At 41.0% G+C, this 25,394-nt stretch overlaps 1 protein-coding gene across 1 annotated transcript in view; it reads right to left on the bottom strand.

The window, feature by feature from the left end:
• Positions 1-3,973: 3,973 nt before the first annotated feature.
• Positions 3,974-25,394, bottom strand: part of rmdn2 (regulator of microtubule dynamics 2) — a 33,439-nt gene continuing 12,018 nt past the window's right edge. The window contains exons 3-11 of the mRNA XM_083922668.1: positions 22,644-22,821; positions 22,427-22,529; positions 21,029-21,089; positions 10,414-10,489; positions 8,490-8,567; positions 6,857-6,955; positions 5,187-5,240; positions 4,995-5,075; positions 3,974-4,877 (exon numbers count right to left, since the gene is read on the bottom strand). Of these exons, the coding sequence (XP_083778794.1) occupies positions 4,824-4,877; positions 4,995-5,075; positions 5,187-5,240; positions 6,857-6,955; positions 8,490-8,567; positions 10,414-10,489; positions 21,029-21,089; positions 22,427-22,529; positions 22,644-22,821 (784 nt within the window). The 3' untranslated portion in view covers positions 3,974-4,823. The remainder of the gene's footprint in view (positions 4,878-4,994; positions 5,076-5,186; positions 5,241-6,856; positions 6,956-8,489; positions 8,568-10,413; positions 10,490-21,028; positions 21,090-22,426; positions 22,530-22,643; positions 22,822-25,394) is intronic.

Here is a 25,394-nt window from a genome sequence, read left to right as displayed (position 1 = left end):
TTCTGCAAAGTATGGAAATGAAACAAAAAGAAAACCTGAGTTATGTGCTGATTAAAAAAAGATGACAGGAGAAATGTCATGTCTTGCACTGTAAAGCAGGTGCCTTGTATGAGTAAGCAGGGCTGCAGTGGGATAAACCTGCTGAGAAAGGTGAAATATCTCCTGAAGAAGTGGTAAGACACATCCTATGTCATTACAGCTTACACCTGTCAAGACTGCATTAACAAGATTAACGTGAACGTCTCTATTTAAGCTTGTATCCTGCATTGGCTGAGGATAAAACCTGTGCACATGGAGCACAAAAAGATCCTTCTGCTGTAGACTGTAAATTGTGTAACTTTGACATAGCTGAGCTTAGGCTGTGAATGGAGGGATATATAGAGATCTGAATGAGATCGTACAGATGTGGCGTTCAGAGAGGTCACTGCCTGTTGAGACCGACTGATAGGAGCTCAGGAATGAAGAAACAATAGAGCTGAAACGTCAGCGTGGGCCGGATGTCACTGTTATCTTAGCTGAATCGTAAGCAGGCCAGTTGGGGTCAAGACGACCCCTCCTGCAGGGGTTGAGTTCACATCAGGACCGGAGCAGACGAGGGAAATCAGGACACGATGTAGAGACGCAGGCAACTGAAAATGGCCCCAGGGGCTTCAGGTTTACTGTGAGCTAATTCATTTGTGGTAATTTGATTAATTGCAGTTTTCCTTTTGTGGTGATCCTAAAAAGCATGCAGCGCTAAAGCACGTTATAAACCGAAATGAAAGGGGTGTATTATATAATCTTGATCTTCTCACTGAGAAGCTCAGAGTTAAAGTCTAGTTTTAATGCCTTTATTATTTCAGTCAATAGGCCTATGTAAAAATGCTAAGCCAGTGGGAGAAACTGGTGGTTCAGAAAGACTGCAGCCTTTTAGAGGGTTAAAGGAACAATTAGTTAGTTCTGGGAAATATGCTTATTTACTTCCTGGTGAAGAGTTAGGAGGCTTTCACATCAGGGATCCGGGCCTGTCGATCCAAATTCACTTGACCTAAAACTGCAGTTCCTATGATTAATGTAAACACTGGGCACCGTTTTTTTGAGGTGAGTTGAGGACAGTTCATGGGTATTCGGGTATGGTTCGCATCAGGTGTGAAAACCAACTGTACCAAAGCACGGAAGTGGATCACTATTTAACGCGAGTAGTGGGTGAGCAGAGTTCCAAAGGCATTTCTCAACGTCGCCGGTCTCCTCCGAAAGTCTGAACTGCTCGGCCATGGGTGTTAAAGTAGGATGGCAAGAGAGAGGGTTGAGGGCGAAGGGCGAATGTTGTATGGGCCTGGGATCCTGCGATTGCCGTTCTTTTCCACACTGTAGCAACTACATTGACAAATGTCATGGTGACACAAGTGTAAGGAAAAACATTAGATCATTAATGTGAGAGCTGAGCGGCGAGGGAGTGGAGAGAGAGGTACGAATAAAGTGTGCCCTAATACGAAAACACCCTTAGATGGTAAATAATAAGGCTACAGCCAGCACTTGGTTATGTCATGCATAAAAGCTGGAAACAACTAGCTCAGCATAGTTGGGTTTGAATTTAAAATGGTCTTAGTAGCGCCTCTAAAGCTCACTATTTCCCTTGTTATATGTTTTTAATCCATACAAAGAGTGTAAGAATTACAGTTTCCCAGCTCAGTCCAGCACATAACCTCCAATGAAACCAGGTTTTTCTACACTTCTGTTTTTGCACAAATTAAACAAACAAGATGTGTTTAAATTAGTGTGCTCTAGAGATGCTGGTTGACGGATTATTTTTTTTACATTCGGACAGCCAGGCTAGCTGTTTCCCCGTCGATCTTCACTTCAAACTCTCTGTCAGAGAGTGAATGAGAAAGAAGGAGTTTCCCAAAATGTGGAAATAAGCCTTCAATCTGGCTCTAGGGGAGGAACTGCACACATTAAGTGTTTGCACTGCTGAGGACACTAGTGAATTCTTATGCAACACGTGCTCCTGTCTTTTAGGCCAGTATGTACAGACGTAAAGATTAGATGCAATCACACACAGAGACATACTATAGGATGCCTGTGAATACATATAAAACATCAAAAGTTTCCTTGATATTTAAGAAAAAAAACTATTAAGTGAATTCTGCAGCTGTTTCAACTACGGCCTTTATATGAAGTGCACAGGAGGCAAATCAGTCAAGGAAAGGTGACTGTATAAACAAACACCTGTGCTCATTTAGAGAGCTTCTAACATAGGCTGAAACATGACTAGACGGGTGGCCTGAATCTGATCCAGTAACAAATTCCCAATTGCCCTGGCACAAAATGTACAGTCTGTGGAAAAGGGAAGGGATGCCTTAAAACTCCACAAACATTGATAGTCATGCAGGAGCCTGCTTGTTACATTTTTACTTGATTTTGGATTAAGATCAATGTAGATTAGGAACAAAAGAAATCACCATACATTTAGAGATTAGAAAACTTATTGCGAGAGTTTATTCCTCATAAACTGCAATAAAACAAAAAGCACACAAAGACGCTCTTAAACAAGCAAGACGAGTGACAAAACTGACAGCTCGAACCAAGATTGCACAGATTTAATAATAGATTACAGTTTCATTAATCGTTCATTGCACACTGCCTACGACACCGTACCTTACAATCTCTATGTAGTGTATGAGATTTGAGGAATATTGTACTTGCTTTGGCATTCAAACAAAATTAAATACATTCGTAGTGCCGATAGAAAAAGACATAGTGACAAAAACTATTATTTTTGTAAATTTCACAATAAATGTAGCTTTAAAAACATACAGTACGTTTAAATGAATCAAACTCTTAACCCAAAGGCCCTGCCAAAACAAATCTCCACAGTAAACAAAACTAAAGTCCCATGGTTTCATACAATATGCATAATGTATCAAGCTTATCAAATGATCAAGTGTAAGGTAATGAGTGCATGATACAGTAATAAAATAAAACATTTAAAGATTACAGGTGGATCAGGTCGTGTTTTAGTTGCATTACCTAACCTTGAATGCAGTTGTATACAGTATGCACCATCAAATCACACCAAAGCGATGAGTCTGCACTCTCTGCTTTGTTCATTAACTATAATGGTCCATTGGTCCAAAATTTGTTCCAGAAACAAACACAGATGACAAAAACCCACAACTTGCCCTCCACTTTCTCAGTGAATGACTCCATTTACATGCACACCAGCGAGGGCATTTTTAAACACTTTAATCTAAATATGTTACTTGATCTTCTGATGACCACCTTTGGTCACTTTATGGATGACAAATTGTGGCCCACATGTACTTAACCAGAGTTTTTCTTTTTTACATTACTTGAAACCTGAGCAAGCCCTTAATCGAACCGTACGTGGGATAATTAGCGGTTGTAGAAATGCAGACAGAGTAATAGGAGCCTTTTATAAACATTAAACCATTTTTTCTTCTTGGCATACCAAGATCACGTGGTGGCACTTGGGATGCCTCTTCACTTTCTCTGACATTGGAAAAGTTACTAAAAACACAGATGTCTCAATAAAAATGACTTTAGATTACACAGATTTAAAAACAATATCAGACCAATAAAATGTAAGGCAGTCAGAGCTCCATGTAAATGTTCAAAAATGAACATGTGCAAAATCAAAGGATTCAGGAAGTCCCCCAGGAAGAGAAAACCTCCCTAACTCTGGATTAAAAAGAGAGTTTTGCCTCAAAAACACATGCACGGATGCTTCATATAACCCGTTAATATGAGCACTAAAAAAATCAGAGTTTTATTATCCTGTTCGATCAATTGACTTCCTGCAGAGTGACTGTCACAGGAGCTGAGTAGCAGACGGTAACTGAATAATGACTGTATTCAATGGACAGACGCCAAAGTTAACAAAAGAAAAGACACCAAAACCAGAACATAATCACCTGTGTGTGTGTGTGTGTGTGTGTGTGTGTGTGTGTGTGTGTGTGTGTCTGTGTGTGTGTGTGTGTGTGTGTGTGTGTGTGTGTGTGTGTGTGTGTGTGTCTGTGTGTGTGTGTGTGTGTGTGTGTGTGTGTGTGTGTGTGTGTGTGTGTGTGTGTGTAAACGGCGTGATCCCATTATTGCACAAAGTCTGCATGTAGATGTAGCCAGCGAGCACTAATGCCGGTCTGAGTGAAGGCAGAGTGAAGAGGGCAAGAGGTCGTCCAGTGGTCACAGCATTCAAAGATCTTTGTTTGGGTGCGCGCCATTGTCTGATGTGCTTTTGTTATTGCCACTTGAATGTGTGGTGGGAGACACAACAAAAAAACAGAACAGCAACAGGAAGGAACAGCAAGTCCTGTGGGTCACTTTCCAAAAAGCAACAGGTCTTTGTTGTCTAGGAAACTTAGTATCCTTGAGACACACAGGAGTGACTTTCGCTATCAGAGCAATCAGAGTGTCTGCTACGCACTGCTGTACACACAGAGCAACTGGGAATCGATTAATATACACTATCACACTGAATTAACTACAACATATGAATCAAAATGAACAAAAACCCTCCCCGTAGACTTGATTATTTGAGAGCGGGAAAACTAATCGTCTCACAGATTTGGTACAACCATGTGTGAATAATTTGTTTTCCACTATTAAAAACACAAAACATCATTAGAATACAAATCTGATTTAAAACTACATCGGACTGTGGCAGCCTATTGCTCCAATTGATGATATAATGCCACAGCACACTTCCCTCCACTCACAGAGTGAATTACCACAATGGCCTCTTAATACACACACTCACATACACACACAGCCCGAAGCACAGGGGAAATACATTTCCAAGAAAATGTGCTATGTGCGGGTTGTCCTCACACTCCGAGTGCTGGGCAGAGTAAGTCCAGCTCCTTTTGTGCCTCTTGTTCCTGACCAAAAAAAATCCAGTCAAATGAAATTATATTCAACAGTGCATTATCTAGATAGAGTAACCTTGTGAGATGGAAATTAATACAGGATTCCAATAGTACAGTGATGAGGTCTACCTCTTTGGACGCAGCATTCATTGAAGAAGCCGCTTCACACATCTTTCTAGCCTTCTCCCTCTGCCCCAGGTCTCTGTAGCACTGCCAGAGAAAAGAAACAAAAAACCCTCAATGCATTATTTAGTCTCAGTAGATCCCACTGAACAGTGCAGCGTAATCCCAGAACAAACACTGAAGGTTTCTGGTACTGACCTTAGCTAGATACACATAGTTGAGTTTGGAATATCCTGGCTGGATCTCCTCAACCTGAATTTAAAAAAAAGTTCATTTTTTAAAAACAATTCACCCCTGTTCATAATGCGTACACCACTATTCTGTACACAGGCATGTAAGCTGGTTAGGGGTGAAAAGGGCAGCTTTTTGATTTTTCTGAAAAATAAGCTACTAAACGCTAATTTGCATTGACTTTCAGGATTATTTGTAATGACTTTTAAGATTACTGTGGTGCTGGTCACGACAAAAGAGTACAAGCACGGTTGGGCAAAATAACGGATCCCTTGCTCGTGCTGAACAGTGACTAGTGAATTGACTGGCTCCATTTCTAAAGGTCTATTGCCATTTGTTAACAACTGATACACATGCATCCTAACATGCATCCACAGCATCAGATGTTCACGCTACAGTCTTTCTATGGAAGTTGTTTTGACTCTGTGACCTATCTTGGATTCCAGACGGCAAACTTTGTAAACGCTCAAGATCACGTCAACGTGATTGACAACTGTGGTTGGCTGGCCGGGTGTATGGGTGGGACTTTGATGCCGCTGCTCCGCTGCCCCATCAGTGCTGCGCAGACTCCGCCTGCAAAATTATAACATGGCAGCGCTCGTATACGGAATATTTTGGCTTCACTTCTGTACAGTGCGAGGAAGTGGAGACGCCTCGTCCATCTTTACGTACAGTCTGTATCATTAGAAAGGCGTGTGTCAACCTTTTGCTTGACTGATCCTCTTGCCTCGTTCCCTTGCAGCTCATACAGCCTAAACATCTCTCCTTCAGTTAGTCAGGTAGAGATAAACACAGGTTAGAGGACCTGTATAACCTTGCTCAGCAGCCTCACCTGAGGCTCTCCTCCAGGTCACAATCGGCATGTTGTAACAGGGACCACTTAAATCAAACTGATGGGTGAGATACACACAAAACTAGGAAGAGACATGAACAGGAATATTGGCCAGGAGCAAAATCCATTTCTCTATTACATAAACATTTGAAATGTGGGAACACAGATTAAGCCTTTCTAAATACGGAGCCTTTGCTCTTTGAAAACTGGGTACAGGAGTGTCCTGGAGGCAAGTTGCAAGTGAGCGCTACACAAACATTGTAACGTTGCATGTTTTAATAATCAGGGCCTCAGGTCGTATGAAAATCAGTCCCTATTTTTGAGTAATATTTTTCGAGTTAACTTTGTTAATACAACTGGCACACAGACTGAATGGGAAACATTTCTAAAGGCACAAGTATGCTTCAAACAGAGTGCTTATCACACTGTCAGACAGCACCTGAAAGCCCCTCCCTCGAGAACTTTCCAACATCCGAATTGGGCAGCTAAGTCCGACAATTTTTGTAACTTTCTGAAACCACTTTATGCAAGTTAGTCCAGGTGTGCGGAGGTGAGAAAACATATTGTGAGAACAAGATTTATTTTCCAAACAGCTACTTCCATCACTTGTGTGTATTAAAGACAGCAACACCATGATTACCTTGGGGTCTCACCCCTCTCTATGATGGCAGGCTTTCCACACCACATTTTTAATATGAGGTGAAACAGCTATTAACACTTTTCAGACGTGGATGACACGTTGTAGCATACTTACACCTAAAGGAGTTCAACAAAAAAAAGGAAAAGGCAGAATGAATCCCAGTACCTTAAGAAAACTTTTCAGTGCATCTTCAACTGTTGCACTTGGTGGTTCTCCAAATAATGTTGCAGCAACTTTCCTCTCGATCCATGACAACTGAGCCACCTGCAAGATAATCAAACAGCTCAAGTCAAAAGACAATTCTGCACATTAGTCTGAAATTAAATTACTGTAACACTAGGCCAAAAAGCAATGTGTCACTGCCCTCTCTGGTTCAAAGTTCCAAGCCTGTTTCACATGCTTGGTGTGGTGAGAAATGTGCTTTGTTGCACCTGTAAGCACACCCAACAGGGAAGTCAAAGTGATCCTGGAGTACAACCGTACATAACTGAAGCTTAACCAAGTTAAGTTTAACAACTGGAGGTGAGCAAAAACAAGACTTTCAGCGGATGTAAAATTACTCTTTAAGACATAATTGTTAACGCCATCATCATCATCATCGTCTTTAAAACTTCTAACAGGATCAACATTCCCCTTCATTATCAAGGGGAAATTCCACAAAAAATGTGTTAACTATATTAATTTCTCATAGGGTCTTGTCAGGCATATTGTGGCAATCTATTGGAGATATATATTTATGTAGAGGTTTTTCCTTTTTGTCCATTCCACGTAATTACATCTGTGAGCAACCAACAGTGAAATGAAGTGCTTTAGCAGTTAATGGAAAAAAAAGTTAATGACTTCTGTGGGTATTCGGTTCCATGAATTTCCTAGCTGTTTTGGTTGCATCTCAATTCTTTTTAACCATTCGAGGCCAGAAAAAAACGCACTTTCCTGACTGTGACTTTTCCAGTATTTCCATGAGCACAGGTGCCCTGGACAACGATACTTTTCTACTGACATTTTTTGCAGACGTTGATAATGGCCAGCGAGAAGCCTGGGTCAAACATGTAATATTCCTGCCTCGCACCATTCATCAGAGCAACAGCTAATTGCAGGTGTAGCGTAGCTCTGGCGTCATCACAGGACCTTTCAAACAGAACCGCTGATGAATACAAACAGTAGATCATTGTTGAACATGAACGCCCCGCAGACAGACCATAAAACTCAATCCCTAAAAATATCAGGTGTTACTATTCCACATGTGCACAGTCTCTCCGTCCTCTGTTTCCAGCAGTGTAGGTGAGTATAATGTAATCAGAGCAATCTCTGTAATAGCTTCCTTCCTTTTTAGGCAGTTAGTTTGACAACTGCCACAGAGTTACGGGATAAATAGCTTATGAAACAACACCAACACTCAACAGCAGCAGAAAACGTTATACGCAATGACAATAATTCATCATCACAAATCATTTTCAAAAATACCAGTAATGATTGACAGACAAGATATAATAAATCATCATAGAAACAACTGACTGCTCTGAAAGAACCTGAGCAGCATAGAAACAGGATGAAAATAATATATATATATATATATTAATGCTAACAATGGCTGGTGTTAACCTCCCGTGGCGCTTTCTGTGAATATCGCAGAGAAACCTAAACAGTGGGAATGAATGAGGGGAAACCTTGGGTGGGTTAGCAAAGGGAGGAGGGAGGCCACGCAGACATGTCAGCCTTCATAAATTCACTTTTTGTGTACGTTAGGATAGATGGAAGAGATATATGTGTTGCGCGATGTGTCGGGAGGGTCACATACGGCGTAGCACCAGCGGCCCAGCAGGTAGTAGGACATGGGGTCTTGTGGCTTCAGCTCAATGGCTTTATCCAGATGATCCTGGGAAGGGAGGCAGACGCACAGACAGACAGAAGATTTTCACTGTTGATTCATGACATGGATGCTATTTCCACTACCTTCTGTTCTGACCTGATCTGTCCTGCTTCACCAACCCACAAGTATTTCACAAACACCTCTCACACACGCGATCTCGCAGAGCGACCACACACTCCTGGCTCTCACGCACCCTCCCTCGTTCTTTTCCATACTCCCTCTCTCTGATTCAGGTTTTTTTTTGTTTTCTTTTTTTCATAACTTCCCTCTCCAGCCCTTTATGGCTTTCCCTTTCACCTGTCAAGAGTTTTGCAGGTACACAATGTTTGGGGGAAGCTGCTGACAGAAGATAAAATGCTACGTGCTGTTTGTCCACGCTCTGTCTTATGCAACCGAATGGTTGTAGGAGTGGCCTGCTGGCTTAAGAGATATGAGTAGCCATTCCCCCTCTACTCTGAGTACATGGGAGAAGCAATGCTCAACATATACACTGGAAATCAAAGGTTTAATTCTTGATTTATTCTGAAATATTGTATTTTTTCCCAGAATTTGATAGATCCGCTGTGGCTATACCACTGCTGTACTAGCTACTAACTCGTTTTTTAAAAATAATCAAGCCACTTCTACAAAAACCTTTATTTCAAAAAAAAAACCAAAAAAAAAAACAGTGAGTAAAGTACATAGAAAAGTAAACATTGTGTCCGAAGAGAAGATTTAAAAGATTTCTTCTATAGGATTCAAAAATGAATAGGATGTGTAGAGGCCACAGCTTTGAATGACTTCAGCACATCTGCGCCCACAGGACATCACTAGTTTCTCACTCTGCTCTGGTTTGATCTTGGTCCATTCTTCTTCAGTCTCTTCCACAGTTCACTAACTGTAGTGGGTTTCTTAGCCATCACTTTGTTGCCAAGGAGTTTAGATGTGGACTCTGGGCTGGCCATTTAATTATTTCAATGTTCTTAGCTTCAAGGAACTGCTTAACCTGTTTTGTAGTGTGGTAGGGGTAATTGCCTTGCATGAAAATTGCAGCTGATTGGGAGACAATTGCAGTGAATGTGTTGAATGTTACCGAAGGAGGTTGAAACACACATTTGCATTCACCCTTCCACGTAGCTGTACAAGAGGCCCAACTCCTGCTGCAGAAAACATCCCCCAAACCATGACACTTCCTCCTCCAAATTTAACTGACTTCTTTACACACTTTGGGTTCAGTCTTTCCCCAGACCTACGCCCAACATAATGTTGCCCCGCAGACACAAATAAATGGAACACACTCTCATCACTGAAGTCACTGGGGACTAGTTTTCCTTTGTCCACACAACATGCTCCTCAGCAAAGGAGAGTCTAGCATTTTTATTCTTTCTGCTGATGAGAGGTTTAGTCACTGCAGAGTGGGTTTTCAGACAAAATTGTCTTAAACGGCAAGACAAATGTGTACAGAGACGGATCCTTGCTCTGTTCTGCACTGAAAGGTCGAGCAACTCCAGCTGCAGTGTTGAACCATTTCCCCATTGAGAATCTTCATATAATGCTGTCCTCTCGTGCACTTGTTTTACGTGGACGACCTTTTTGAGGGACTTTAATTAATCTGTGTCCTTGTAAAGTTTCAATATTCTGGAATCATGACTGTCAACACCCAGCCTCTCTCTGATGGCTGAGAGGGTCATCCCTTTGGCCGTCATCTGGAAAAACCTGCTGTCTAAGGATTTTAGTCACCTTAGAGCAGCTTGCCATTTTGCAAATTAATTTTTTTCACAAAATAAAGGTTTTTGTTGAAGTGCCATGGTTATTTAAAAAACATGCTAGTCCAGCACAACATATGATCACTGTAAGTTTTTAGACAACTTACCTTAAAAATGTATCCGTTCTTTATCTTGTTCTGTACTGTGTCATATTCTGCCATAATTCCACACATGATGGCATACCTGTGGAGACACAATATTGTTATGTTGATCCGTTGTGTATAAGGTGTCTACAGGTTTCATCGTTTCCAGTTTTACAGATTTTCACAGATTTTCTATCCCCACACCCAAAACATTGCTGTGTTTCCTGCTGCAAGAAGGCAATGCCCACCACAATTGGTAATAGACAAGATCTTCTTTTTAAAAGCACAGTTGACAAAATTATCCAAGAAAAAAATTGGGTGAAAATGCAAATGAATGACTCAATAAAAACAAGAAATGTATCCAACAATTTTTGTAACCCTTTAATGTCGACTTCTTGCAGTTATGGGTTGAACAAGTGTTATCAATAATATAATAGTAGCAACTTTTGAGCGAGGATGGTCTGAGAGTGTGTGCCGTTATCCCCACGCCCCTCTTAGTGTAGCCGTCTTTTGAGCACTTGAGTCTCTTGAGACAGTTGAGGATCGAGTGTCTTACACAAGGGCGCCTCACCAACGTCACTTAATCCACCCGCCCAGTTCGACCAGCAATTTGAATGTTTGACCCTCTTTGAAGAGATCACCTCTGTCCTCTCTTTGCCTCATCGTTATAATGCAGGTAGACTTGAGTATCAGTGGAATTCACTGGACTGAGCGCAGAATAACTTGTAAGGGAAAGAAGCAAAGCCAGGATATTCACTGCAATATAAGGTCAAAGAACCTTATTACTTTCAGTTGATACAGTACTTGTACATTCATTAAATCCTAAGATCCAGGAGGAATAATCTAACAATTTGAGCCTTTCTGAAAACTTGGAATAAATATGAACAAACGAATAGGTAGAATTACAAGCAACTAACTAGGTTCCTACCTTGGTTTAGGAGTCATGGTTTGGTGCAAGTTTGGCATAAGTAGATGTTTCTTTTCATTTATATTGAACAGACAGCTGTGCAAGTGTAAAAGACAGAGTTAATCGTCTTGCTGAAAATAAGGAACATTTGGAACTCTTCTGTATTAGTTCACTGTGTGGAACAATCTCCCAAAAGGCAACAGATCACAAGAGGCCATAAAAGAAGAGTTCACGAACACTGAACATAAGTTTCAAGCGGACTCCAGAAATGGAAAACAGAACTATATATGTCGACTCGTATGCTTATGGTGTACAGCTGAATGTTCAGTCTGAATTCACGCATGTTACTTTGGTTCCACATTATGTACGTCAATCTACAGACTGTATTCTGCATGTGTCTGTGTGCCCTGATCCATGACCCTGGTTCTATGACAGTTGGGCACAAACACAAAAATCCTGATAGCAACAGTTTTTGGTTTTCCAGTCATGACTGACTACAGTTCAGAAGTTAAGTAGTGAAGTTTTGCGTAGGTGGGGGGTAAATTTTGAAGAGAAATTTGGCCGCAGCTTTCAGTCACACCACCTTTCCTCTGGGTCACTAACAGTGAGATACCAAAAGGACTGAAAAAAACGCCAACACTCAACCTTCTTTAGTACGATTTCTCATTAAGCAACATCAGCAGAGATAAGCTGCTTCACCTTATTCCTTTACCCACTAATTAATACACTGACTTGGACCAGTGGGCAGGTGGAGGGGAAACAAAGAGCGGTTTCAGCTTCGGGATCTGTAAGTCAGCATGACGCTGTGGGTTTGGAGAGGATACGAGAGAGCTGATCAAAGCCTTTTCACCGCAAGGCTGCTTTAATCTGCTGGTACTCTGTCAAACACCACAGAGTGACATAAATACCTTTTTATATGAAGGATCAGCGTGTACAAAGGTCATCTGACAGTGTTGTCTGACATGGTGGTGCTGATGGTAGATGGAATCTGCAAATGTGCGTGTGTGCACTGATGTGTCTGGTATGTGTGAATGGATTTTTTAACAGGGCATAATTTGGTGGTGGGCTACTGTTCTTTTCAGAAGCTCTCACTCTTTCTGTCTCAGAGTCCTGATTGGGATCAGGCACAGCATGTCGACACAGATTACAACACCAGGGTAAAAAAAAAATGGAAAAAACAGTTGAGATGTAGTGCAAATTGATCGACACAATTATCGGGTAATTACTAAGATAATGAATATATAATACTCTCTCTCACTGGCAAGTAAGAAACTGGGTAATTTTACTTCAGTTGACAATGTTTCAACCACTTACTGATCAAAATGTACAAAGACAAAAAAGACATACGTAATAAAGGTGGTTGTAATTGGGTGAAACATCATGCAAACATTAAACTTTGTGCTTACCATCATTACTTCTACTTGGGCGGTGTGGAAACTTAACAGTGATAAGACAAGTATTAACCACATCACTTTTAAGTGCCCAGAATAGTCTCTGTAAAGAAAACACGGGCAGATGAATTATGTGTAAGTGTAACCAAAAAGATCTGTTTATTTTCATAAGGAAGTACAGGGTGCGGCCACGCTGCCACTGGTTGGCGCTCGATGAGTGGAGAGCTCCACAACATCACAGGAGCAGAGATGCTATCTGTCTGCAGTTGTGCTGCCTACCTTCCAATGAAAACAGACTGGCTGGATGTAAAGGCTTTGAGCACATCTGTCAACAATGACTAAATATCTGCTGCAAGGAAACAGAGTCAGGACACAGCTGGTTTGCACTTGGCGACCACATTTTAATCGAATTATGAGCTTCTATCATACAAGCAACGAGAGCTGCTCACAGTAACCTGGGGTTCCACGATCTGACTGGATACAAAGCAACAGCTGCGCATACATTGTTTGTGAGAAGTGTGAACAGTTCTCATTACTGCACTGGATGAGCATTTTTTAAAATAACACTTAAAAGCTAAGTGACCATTTACTTGATTAAACACTTTTTAGCCATGCTAGCTGCAAACAACTACTAAATGGATTGCCATGATGTTTGGTATAGACATTTTCAATGGAATTCCATTGCTAGGCAACAGCCTTGGTCCTTGTTAACTTCCTTTCAGCTGATGTCATTCACATACACTGCAACAGGAAATAATCTAGGACAGATTCCGAATGTTTATGTTTACTTCTTTGAAAGGGTCTATAGATATTCTTGTCTCCCTCAGGATGAATTGTAAACACCATCATCAGCTCAAACTCTTACTTTGACCAATACTGGTTTATGGCCAAATACTTGCAAAGTTGAATGCTTTAAGTGCTTGTTCATTGCTAACAGTGGTTAGCATCCTAACATGTTAAACTAAGATGCTGAACATGGTAAATATTACCTGCCAAACATCAGCATGCCGACATAAGCCTACAGCGTACAACCTCACAAACACTGTAAACTCTATTTGGATAATTTATAGCGCATGGTCTTAAGAGCATGGAGCAAAAGCATTTAGAGCATGTCCAAATTTATCTTTGCTAGTCGGCGCATAATCTGGGTACAGAGTAAGGCGCAAGTGGTAAAGAGTTGAATTAAGTCTATTAAGTCCCTCTTAATTAAACATAGGTGTGTTTAAAAGCCAGGTGGGCCTGCAGCTGGCGCACTGCAAAGTGCGGACTTGGGAAATTAGAGAAAACAAGCGTTTTTCTGCTGTGCCCTGACATTGACTACTTGAAAAAACCCATAATGCGGGATGAATCCAAGAGAGAAATAATACACGAATGTGCTCAGCTAAGTGCAATCTTTCTTCAGGAACTACTAACCAGTAAGTCATCTGTCTTTACGAGCATGCTGTAATATGTACTGATGTGATTAAATGCAATAAATTTTGCATCTTGTTAGCGATGAGAAGAGGAGAGCAGCCAGAAAAGCATACCAGAGGGAAGCAGTCATCACAATTGAAATCCAGCATTAGCCAGGTGAGGGCTGTGGGAGAGATTGCTCAACACCCAGGCTACCGCAACACATATTCGTACTTCCCTCTGATTGGCTAGCTTTAACATTATTCAGCATGTAGCAATTCTGGTTATGTTTACTGAGAAGTATGTAGACCCAAGAGTGCCAGTGGCAGAGCTTGGCTCATCTCAGTGCCTGGACTTTCCCCTGTGGAGTTAGACTGGGAGTTTGCATTTGCAATTATGTCAAGTTTATCCTCAGCTTGTGCTTTCGCTTCTATATGTATCATATCCAAGAATGAACATCTTAAAATCAAAGAGAAGATTGTGTGTGTGTGGTTTTCAGTCTTGTGTAACATATCTATTGTCACTGTGTGAAACAGCCTTCAGAAGTAAGGGGAGTGAGCGTATAAGGAGACGGGATGTGTGAAGGTGTAGAGAGGTGTCTAGCCTCAGGGGCCAACCTGCTGTTGTTTATCCTATCCTTTCTTCACTGAGGTGAAATACTATCTCCCTCGGACTGTCTAAGGCAAGAAAAGGGAAATATCAAGAGGAGGAGGAAAAGTGGGCGGCATCAAAACATGACAGGGGAAGATGAGAGGAGGATAGAACACTTAATTGCGCAATGTTAGTCCGCGTTTTTACTGCGGCTCACTGAAATCCCCCGCTCTACTGTGCAAAAACAAAAGGGCCTAAGTGTCAGCTGCTTGGCGGAAATAGCAGATTGATTACAGCCTTCAAATCCAAACATAGAGACCCTATTCAAGACAGAGAGGGCCAGGCAGGACTCAACAGAAACAGGAGCAGGAACTCGAGGAATTCAAGGACAACCTGTGCGAGACAATGTGTGAAGTGCGTTGATAAACTTAGCCCATGACAGAATGATCTGATAGTGTTTTCATTGCATGGGAGGTGGGATTTGTGGCTGTGTGTCAAGTGTTCCCACAGCGATGAACCAGAGAACAGTGAGGTCTGAAGTTTACGCACACACAGGGTTTCCACGGCTACTGGGAGCAGAGGACAATGCGCCGCGGTCATTGTTAGTGTCACCGTGGCAGCATTGTCCTCTGCTCCCAGTAGCCGTGGACAGAGGCACGTGTTTGAAATCAAAGTTGTCTTTGTACAGGTCAAACTGATCCCATGCTACATCCACCCCTTCCTCTGATTGGCACTGCCACAGGCTTCCTGCTTAATCCGCAGGCCTTTGTACAATCACAGAGGCCCTATAGCCAGGGATTTACACGGGCTGTATTCACACGGTGGGATCATTGAAAACGCACCTATAAACAAAGCCAGCGATACAAGAATGCAATCACATCTCGCAGCCGTCCGCCTGCTGAGATTATACGAATAGGCTTCACACTCACTGTCACGAAAGCCCCCCATGTAACCCAACGCAACCATACAGCAAGCTCACTCACACACATTCAAACACCCACAGACAAAAACACATCTTAGGCTATATCCCACTTGTGGTCCACACATCAGCTGTCTTTTATAAAGTGGTTTACTAGAAAGCTGTGTGGCAGACACAATGGCTACACATTACTGGAGAGCTTTTGATGAATGAAACCTGAGAGGGAAGTGGCAGAGGTGTTTACTCTGACATGCACAGTAAATTAAAAACGAAAGAGGTGACAGTGGGGCGAGCTGTGGAGATGCTGATAGTATCCATCTCAATGGTGCTCTTTGACTGCCCCGACACACATCCAACTTCAAAAGGGTCCTAACTAACCTCTCCTAGGAAAAGTACAGAGCTTTGGTGCATGACAGAGTTGGAAACTATGCATAATCTCTTGTGAAGTGATGACTGTTATATGGATATAACATTCATTCATCACTTCAGGTCTTCAAACGTTCAAACGGTCTTCAATGTTGCATATTTTTGACTGTGTGAGGTTTGCAATTGTCTTGTACATCAACAGTTTTTTAATGTAAAAACGTTGGGTTATTAAGTATAATTCCAGTGGAAAGAGATCTTTCTCTACAGGCATCCAATGGTGCTATACAAATAAAAATAGTCAATTTGTATTTATCTAAACTTTTGTGAGCATGGACACGACACTGGCCTTTTAAGGCAGATACCAATATTCAAAATTTGCATAAAACTAGAGCTGAGCCGCGCGGCATGCAGCTACAGCTGTTGTACCTTTCACAGAGCCATAGTGTATTTACAAGCATCTGCAACTTGCCCTACAAGCTACTGATACAACAGAGCAGGTTTGTTGAGGCTGTCCTCCTCACCCTGCTAAGCTCTTACATTAAGTCACTGTGGTTCACTGACTACAATGTATTGTTTATTATTGTACAATTTGTTCCTAACTTGCAGGTGTTCACATTCAAGTAGGTCATAAACAGTAATGAGATGCAAATTGGAGATTTGTAAAACTGGTTCAACACAACAGTTTGTGTGTCATTAAACTTGAAACACTTGAAGTTTCAGAATGAAGGTTTCGGTGAGCATCAAATTACACCTGCCTTGCTAGGATTTTAGTCAATTAAGACTGAGTCAGCGGCCTTGTTTTAGTTATTGTATAATAATGAGCACTAAAATTGAGGTTGTAAACAAATTTGGCTAAATGTAAAATGAACATGTTACAACAAGAATTGGGTTACAGCTACAGTGCAGTGCATCCAACAACAGTTCCCTTCATGCATGGACAGATGATCAACATCAAGCTCAATCTCATCAAGCTCAATCTCATCAAGCTGGTGGGTCGAGAAGATCTAAAGCTGTTGTTGTCCTACTGTTTGTGATACAATGTACCTACATGTTTCATATACGTTGGTATAAACATTTATTTCAACATTACAATTAGGACATTTTATTTTGTTGGAGCTAATTATTACCCACTGAAAAAGTCTGTTTGTAGGCAGGATTAGGGAAAACAACTGTCCTGATTTTCATGAAACTAGGTGGAATGGTGTAGCATGGGCTAAGGAAGAACACATTACATTTTGAAGATAGATAGCAAGATGGGGCATTTGCGCTTCATTCATGTTGTGTCAGAAAAATCGGAGAAATTAGATCCTGATTGGGAAAATTCACACTGCATTAACAATGTGAGATAGGGCATGCCTTGGCAGAGGTCTGCGCTCTCTGATTGCCATTCTACTTTGTGCATGCATGTCTTTTCTCAGATTCAAAAAAAGGTAAGTTAAAAGTCAAAAGTGTGTAGTTCTTTCACATTGAAACCGTTAAATTAGGGTAGATGGCAATGGAAAGGTTCAAAATGCCCTATTGACTTGGGCTATGTAAAGACGGTTGCATAAATAGTTTCAGAGGCAGAGCAGACACTGACTGGCAGCACGTCTAAACAACATCTGCCAAATTGTGACAAGCTGGGCAGCATTCAAGAAAACAGGTGACAAGTTTTCTCACGGCATCGGTACACTAAGTAAACAGTTACCTCAGACATAAACTTCCTTGCAACACTACCTGGCACCATCCCCAGTCCCTGCCTCCTCCCTTCACAAAGTGCGGCTTTACCTACTTTGCCCCGTCCATTCAATTTAGACAGCCTCTCTGCTCGGTTTAAGAATCTTACAAATTCCATTAGTGGATATAGGATTAAGCATTAAGCTTTTTTAAAGCTGTTGCTCTTAATTAACTAAACAAACACAGCCTTCTATTTCACTTGACATCTCGAGTGCTGCGGTATGTGCATGAGCTAATGCTAATTATTCCCTAACGAACAAGCCTGCTGGCTCGAGCAGGCACTTTGAGTCTGTTTTCCATGACAAAACTTCACAAGCGTGTATATAGAAAGTAACCACATGATCTCAATAACACAGGACACTAATTCAGGGAATGTAATTAATGGTAACAAATACGTACACAAGGGAAACTATTAGTATTAATTTAACAAGCAATCAATGTTCACTGTTTATTGCATGGATTCCATGTATGCTCAGCGCTCAGTGTTGAAAACAAGCCAAATAAAAGAGGCTTTGTATTAGTTTGTTGTGGCTGCATTCGAAAACTTTGGAGTTGTTGTCAAACCTCGACGGATGCAAGCTGATCTGAGAGCTGAATCTGGTGCAATCTTTATCTCTCTACTCCAGCCATGGATTCCATGTATGATCAGCAGTCAAGTTTTGACATGAGCAGTGTTTCAGATGAGGAATGCACCATTGGGGCCTGCACAAATAAAAACGGGAGTCACGCCATCAGGCCCACTCTGCACAGCTAATTAAAAGCAAGGGGATTTTTCCCTGAATCACAGAGCAACTGGGGAGAGGTATACAAGGGAAGGAGGAAAGAATTTCTCCCTATTTCCTTTGTCTTAGAATCACCTACAGCAGCAAAATTCCCCTTAACTTAATGCAATACTAAGGGCCACTCAGAGAGAGAATTATTAGTCATTTTAAAAAATGTCCACTGGCATCCCAGATGCAACAAAAAAGTATTTTAAAGTATTGTATTTGTAACGAGCTGGACACAAATCCACCATCCTTGGCACCAAGTAACCATCAACAAACAGGAACTGCAATAGGCCGTGTATCACATAATTCTAGTGAAACTGTCAGTCTATCTGTACAAAGTTAACCTAGGCTGTGTTTACATTCCTCAAACTACATGTGATGCTATCAGGTGGATGGTGGGGTGCTTTGCAGGAAAGAGATGTTTTGGGGTTAGCTACTATTATCTCACAAACATACATGTCTGCAAAGCATGCAGCTAAGCTATGCTGAAAATCACTATCTCTTTCCATAATTTTTGCATATTTAAGTCCCTGTCAGTTTGGTCCAAAGACTAAACTGACATAACTCACTCTGTCTTTAAACCTGTGGGTTTTCTGAGATGTTCCTCTGGCTTCATTCAAGATGCACTTGTAAAAACACTGAGGAACAGCTGCTCCAGGCCACCACGTCAGTCAAAATCCAAGAACCCCAACAACTCTCATCTGGGGAAAGTACCTGTGTTTATGCTTTCATTCTGTCTCATAGCATTTACTCAAACAGTTCATCTGGATTAGAATTCAACCACAGGTGATTCACATGACAGGGCTCAATGTCAGTTCTGAAGACTACAAAAGGTGTGGGGAAAAATCGATTGAATCGAATCATTAAAAACTATTTTTAAAAGGTGATTCTTTAATGCCTGAATCGATTCAATTTCTTCATTTTCTATTTTGATAGGGAAATAGCGGAAGGTCCACCATCTGCTAGGATGTAACCTGCAGCCACATATTTTAAATCCAGAGTGTGGCAAACACTACATAGATAGTAAAGTCTGGAAACACTGAAGTTTCACACATTGATAAGAAAAGAAGAGCTAGATAGTAAAGTCTTTCTCGACTGCAGTCACTCCATGTCCATGGTCAAATCAGCCGATGCTATAACTGTAGAGCATGGGTGTCAAAGTCAAGGCCCGGGGGCCAGATCCGGCCCGCAATTGAATGATCTCGGCCCCGGGATGATATTTGATTAGTATTAGAACCGGCCCGCACATCACAGCCGCCTGCTGGTGTTTTTCACGCACCAAAACTACATTACCCACAATGCAACAGTAGCCCGCAAACTCACTGCAGCGCCTCAAGTGGGTCATTATTCATCAGCATTCAGGGCAGATGTCAACTTTCAGCTCAATTACTGACGGAGCCGTAAAAAAATATTGGATTATTCATTTAATCATTAAATAAAATACGGTACACTGTGTTAGGTCTTGGTTCAATAGGTTATATGCAATCATTTTAATATGTTTTAATAAACATTGAACCCTTGGCTTGTAGCAAATTTGTTTTTTTTGGCCCTCTGATGTGTTTGACTTTGACATCCCTGCTGTAGAGCATCCATATCTATACTGACGCCTATATTAAAGTTTGCAGAAAGCTAAAACTTTTTTTTTTTTTTAAAAAGTGTTAAAGTGTTTATGCAAAATATATGGAAATTAGATCAATAAGATTATCTACCTGTGACCCTGAAATTTCTTTATTCTTTCATTTTTTGGTCTAATAAATAATTCCAATGGCAATTGAAATGAGGACAATTTTTTTTTTCAGAGAGATTCTAGAGTAAATGTCCCATATTTGTACCTTGAAATAACTACATTCCTGAATACTTACATTGACTCTATCAATTTAGAGATTTTCCAAAGTAAATGTCTGTCAAAGTGTGTGATGCAACTTTTTGCCATGGTCTAGTTTAGAGTTAAAAAAGTAAACAAAATTCTGGTAATTTATTAATCGAATCCCAATACATATCGGATGGGCAAAAGCATACCGTCCCAGCCCTACTTCTGAGACATCAAATTCAAGGACCCAACACAGCATAGTCTGAGAAAGGGAGGAGGGTCATTTCTGCTACAACACTGAACATTTTAATAATGAGAACTAGCAGGCTGACTGTGAGAGACACATGCAGACAGTGGAACATATTTACTAAAGTTAAAGTTGCTGGACTTTCATTCAGAACACCGATATAGCAGCAAACATATTTCCTATGTCAAGAGTAATGGCGTTCTGAGCAGAGAATGAAGTCACTTTTTGTTGTGATGGTTGGTCCCGCCGTGTGTCAATGTGAGTGCATGTGACCATGAAAAAATGTTGGTATTTCCCTGATTGGGGAATGTATTTCGAGTACAGTTCTATTAAGTAATACCAAAAAAACTTCAATTTCTATTATTGCAGAAAATATATAAATTCAAGCCACTTTCAAAAATACGTTCAAGGCCTTGATTCAACCCGCTCAAATTCACAAACTTTCAAGGATTTCCAGGACCTTTGTGAACCATGTTTATTGAACTGAACAAAAAGTGTTTATTTGAAGGTGGAAGGAAGGAAATGAAACCTACCACTGATGACTTTCAGCACATGTAGGGTTCAGGCTCACTGCCTCCTCACCAACTTTCTTCCCTAAGAGGAAGTAAAGATAGACAATAGATAATGATGCTTCACTGGAACACAAATTCAACACACACAGTTCACCCAGGACGTTCTTACACAACAAGAAGAGTGTGGATTAGTAGAGCCAAGGGATGTGTTGACTGAGAAAACACAACAGGATATACATCACATAAATCAGGAAACATCACCAGGCAATGGATTTAAACATTAAAAAACAGAAGTCATATGAAATGCAATCCAAGACGAGAGCTCAGTTTTAAATCCTTCATAGCTCAGTGGGAAGTGTCTAATTCCAGCTGTGCTATTAATATCTCGATGAATGTTGAATATGATGTCCTGGCTGTTGCTTTACTTATCCGTGTCTTTAACAATGTCTAATGCTTTGAGACAGGTGTCTTTGCGGGAAGCACCTGGCCAGCTCTGATGAGAGCCACATTGATGAGGAAGGATTACAGAGAAACAGGTCAATCCAGTCTGAACTTCAGTAGAATCACAAAACAACCTCTGTTTGAGATTTTAAAAAAGCATTTTGTTCGACAGGACAAAGTCTTTGTGTAACATAAGACAAGCATGGGAAGTCCTTGTACCCTAGTTTTAAAGAGCCTGTGGGAGATCGGTGAGACTGTAAGGTGTCCTCTTGAGTGCATAACCATTTCCAACTGACGGGTCATGGTGCAATGGATTAAAAAAACCTGTATGTTAGCTCAACATTCACTGTAGATCAAAATTGGACATCAAATTATAAATACTTGATATATTCTGAAATACTGTTGTTTTTTATTGTTCAGACTTCCACTACCACTACTGTACTAGCATTTTTTTTAAATAACCAAGGCACTTCAACAAAAGCCTTTATTATGTGAACAATGCAGTGTGCAAAATTACAAAACAGTAACCATTGTGTCAGAAGAGAAGTTCAGCTCATAATCAATGTTTTCTTCGGGCTATAGGATTTAAAAATGAACAGGAAGTGTAGAGACCAAAGCTATAAATGACTTCAGCACATCTGTGCCCACAGGACATCACTATATTTCACACTGATCTCATCTTATACATTTGCATAACCATGATGTAGCTGTCGTGGCTCTGTACTGCACACAAATCAAGGATTTGACCCTTAACTTAATGATCAGTGGATAGAACGTGAAGGCATCAGCACTACTCAACAACTCAAACTAACTGACTGAGGTCATTGCAGGAATACACACCTGCATTGATTTGGGATTTCCAGATGAGATACTGACATTTGGGGCATGGTCAGTATAACAGCTGTGGTTATGACATTATAGCACCTTAAAAGTGGGATACACAGCAAATGAGGTACAACACAAAGTTTAGTATATTACCAGTTTCTGCATGGGTCTTCTTCTCCTCCAGAGTGGAGCTGATGTCATGAACATCACAGTAAGCTCTGATGAGCCGCCAAAGAAATGTTGAGTTCTGTCCAAACTACATAAGCACATCAAAGTGTTAAGACACACTGTTCAGTATTGAGCTGCAGGATTACTAACATCTGTCATCATCTATATTGAATGTTTGCAGGAATCAACTGATTTCACACACCTCCTCTCTCTGTTCCAGAAGGAGATCGAGACATGCCCTTTTGTCAGATTCAGCACCATTATGCAAACTGTCGGCCCTCTCGAGGAGGGCACATAGCTTGTCTGCGGGTTGTGCTTCATCCCTCTGTTCTGCATCACTCAGCTCTTCCTCATCAGAGTCTGTCAGTGCAGTCATATATCTGTAAGGAGAAACAGAGTAGTTGGTAAAGGCAAAGGTGTACCTTCAGTTTGCTGACAGCATGTGCAATTAAACTTTACTGAAGGGGATTATAAAGGTGAACTGAATATCCCGGTGGCTTCAAACACCAGACCAGACTGTCTCCATCCTGCCATCAGCAAGACATGGCCTCAGGACAGTTTCCCTGAATCACAAGACCATGGCTTGTGTCCCGGTAACTCAATCAAAATCCATCATCAAACTGTGAGGTGGAACGAAAACTCCTCAGCTAAGAAGTTTCTATCTGATCAATCAAAATCCTGTCTTAAGCATTTTTACAAGCTGCCTTCTGCCAGGTGCTGATTATGACAGATCAATCTTCACTGCCTATTTACACACAAATGGCACCAGTTTTGTTTATATAACTTAATTGTTTATAAATACTAGCTGTTAAGAAATTCTTGACGTCTTATGTGGATACCCAAAGGCTTTTGCACAAACACCAGGAGACTTGTTTGCCAGAGTGAGGCACGCAACACTCACATTAGATGTTTTATGGTGCTTTTTTCAACGACTGTAGGTATGTACAAACACCCTCAGCTAACACTTCAGAAGCAGCTGTAAACAAATGGCAATAGTAATGGTAGAGGTAAAATTGAAAGACAGACAAGGGTGAAAATATGAAAAGCCTCTATTAAGTGTTGGCAGCGATTGCATGTGCGTCATTGGTGGTTAAGGGAATATTTTGGGCTGCAAGCCATGGTTCTGGCGGGATGTGTCAGAGCGGGCCACAGACAGAAACACCATGGACCCAACAGGTGCCTTGTGCCGGAGGCTGCTTCCTGACTCCACCCCACAACACACACCTTCAACCCTGGGTGCCGTGATTCCAGGAGTAATATGAGGGCATCTGAACTGAGAATAGTTTCTTCCGTCAAGAAAGGAACTGTCAATTACAACGCACCGTGGCTGATAAAGTCATCAACACAAATGAAGGTGTGTTGAGATGATGGAATTCTGTCCTATCTTACAGAATACAATGTTATGTTGCCTGATATAATCAAATTCATTCTCGTTTAAATTAGAATAAATCTGCCTTAAAGGGGGAGTTTCAATATTTCTCAATGTGGACCCTATGTCCCTATGCATTTCTGTGGAAGTGACTAATGGCAACAACTTTTCTTTAAATTGGTCTAGTATTGAGTCTTGCCACTGTGAACCAGGCTGCAATGTCATCAAACAGAGCAACTCTGCACCATCAGTCTAATTCCACTAAAAGTGTGTGTTTTTGCCACTGACTCGATTGTTATTATAGGTGTCTGACTACATTATAGAAAGATAGTTAAATCTTGTCAGAAATCCTGTGAGATGCCAGAGAGGGGATCGCTGGCAGGGAGAGTTTTTTGTGAAGTATAGCTTTGTGTTATCTAAAAGATTTTAAATAAAAACAATGGTTTGTGTTGCCGCATTTCCAAATTGTGCTAACAAAGCGTGGAGCTACACTTTGCACAGCTTTCAGACACTTAGGTTCCTGTTATTTAGGATATGCTGAAGCTGTGCTTAGTTGTGCTACAAATGGATACATAATAACTCCGTATACACTGCACCGTTGACTGGGCCACTACTGCTAGCCAGAGGAGAAGAAATCTTACCAAAGCACATTTTCCAAAAAGAAAAATGTTGTTTCAAGAGTGGAGAGCTGCAGACAGAGCTGGGGTAGGCTAATGCCACTAGCTAAAGTTACTGTGTTGACCTACATCATTAGCTACACACCAAAGCAAGGATAACCCAAAGGATAACAGCAACTGCTCCATCTTTCCACAATGTGGTCCGACACTCATAATAACAACCTGCGCTTGTCAGTAGCAAAAACAAACATTTTTAGTGGACGCATATTGACGGTAGAGAGTTCACCCGTTTTGGTGAGCTTGCGAGATCAGGGGGGTCTCACGAGGGTCCAGGGTGAAAAATACCTAAAATCCCCCTTAAAGCAGCAATATATTTTAATATAAACAATGAATCACATGACTATGTGCTCACAGGTTGTGCTCATAGTGACAAACTACAGAGAAATATACCTGACTTTGCACTTCATCTCAGCTCTACAGAGCTATTCAGCCTATTATTTGGGTTTTATGGTCCCCAACTTTACCGCTTCAGATCACTCATGTCATTTTTAGCAAAATAGCTCTAAAAACCCACCAAATGCTACCTGCCCAGCACAAAACAGCAGAGAAAAAGTTAGTGACCAGCTGGTGAACAAAGTGAAGTATTTCATCCAGATATCCCCCTCCAGAGCAAAACAGAGCTAAAAGGAGAGTGAATACAATGTCACTATGTGTCTTTGTGTAAATGAGCAACTGTTAGCTAACACGTTCATCAACTTAAAAGATGATAATTCAGGACTTTGTTGTTTTAGTGAAAGTTAAAATCTGCTTTTACACTGATATATTAAATATTTTTCTGTAAAAGATGGATGAAATGACTTGTTTCCTCTGCCCCAGGAGGTAAAAACATTAGTTAACGCAGGTTTAAAGGTGAGCCAATGTAACGTTTGCTGAACAGTGGCAACTGTAGTCAGTAATCAGTACAAGA

This window comes from Echiichthys vipera (assembly GCF_963691815.1).
Source record: "Echiichthys vipera genome assembly, chromosome: 11".
NCBI classification, from domain to species: domain Eukaryota; kingdom Metazoa; phylum Chordata; class Actinopteri; order Perciformes; family Trachinidae; genus Echiichthys; species Echiichthys vipera.
This window is presented reverse-complemented; position numbering and strand designations above follow the sequence as displayed.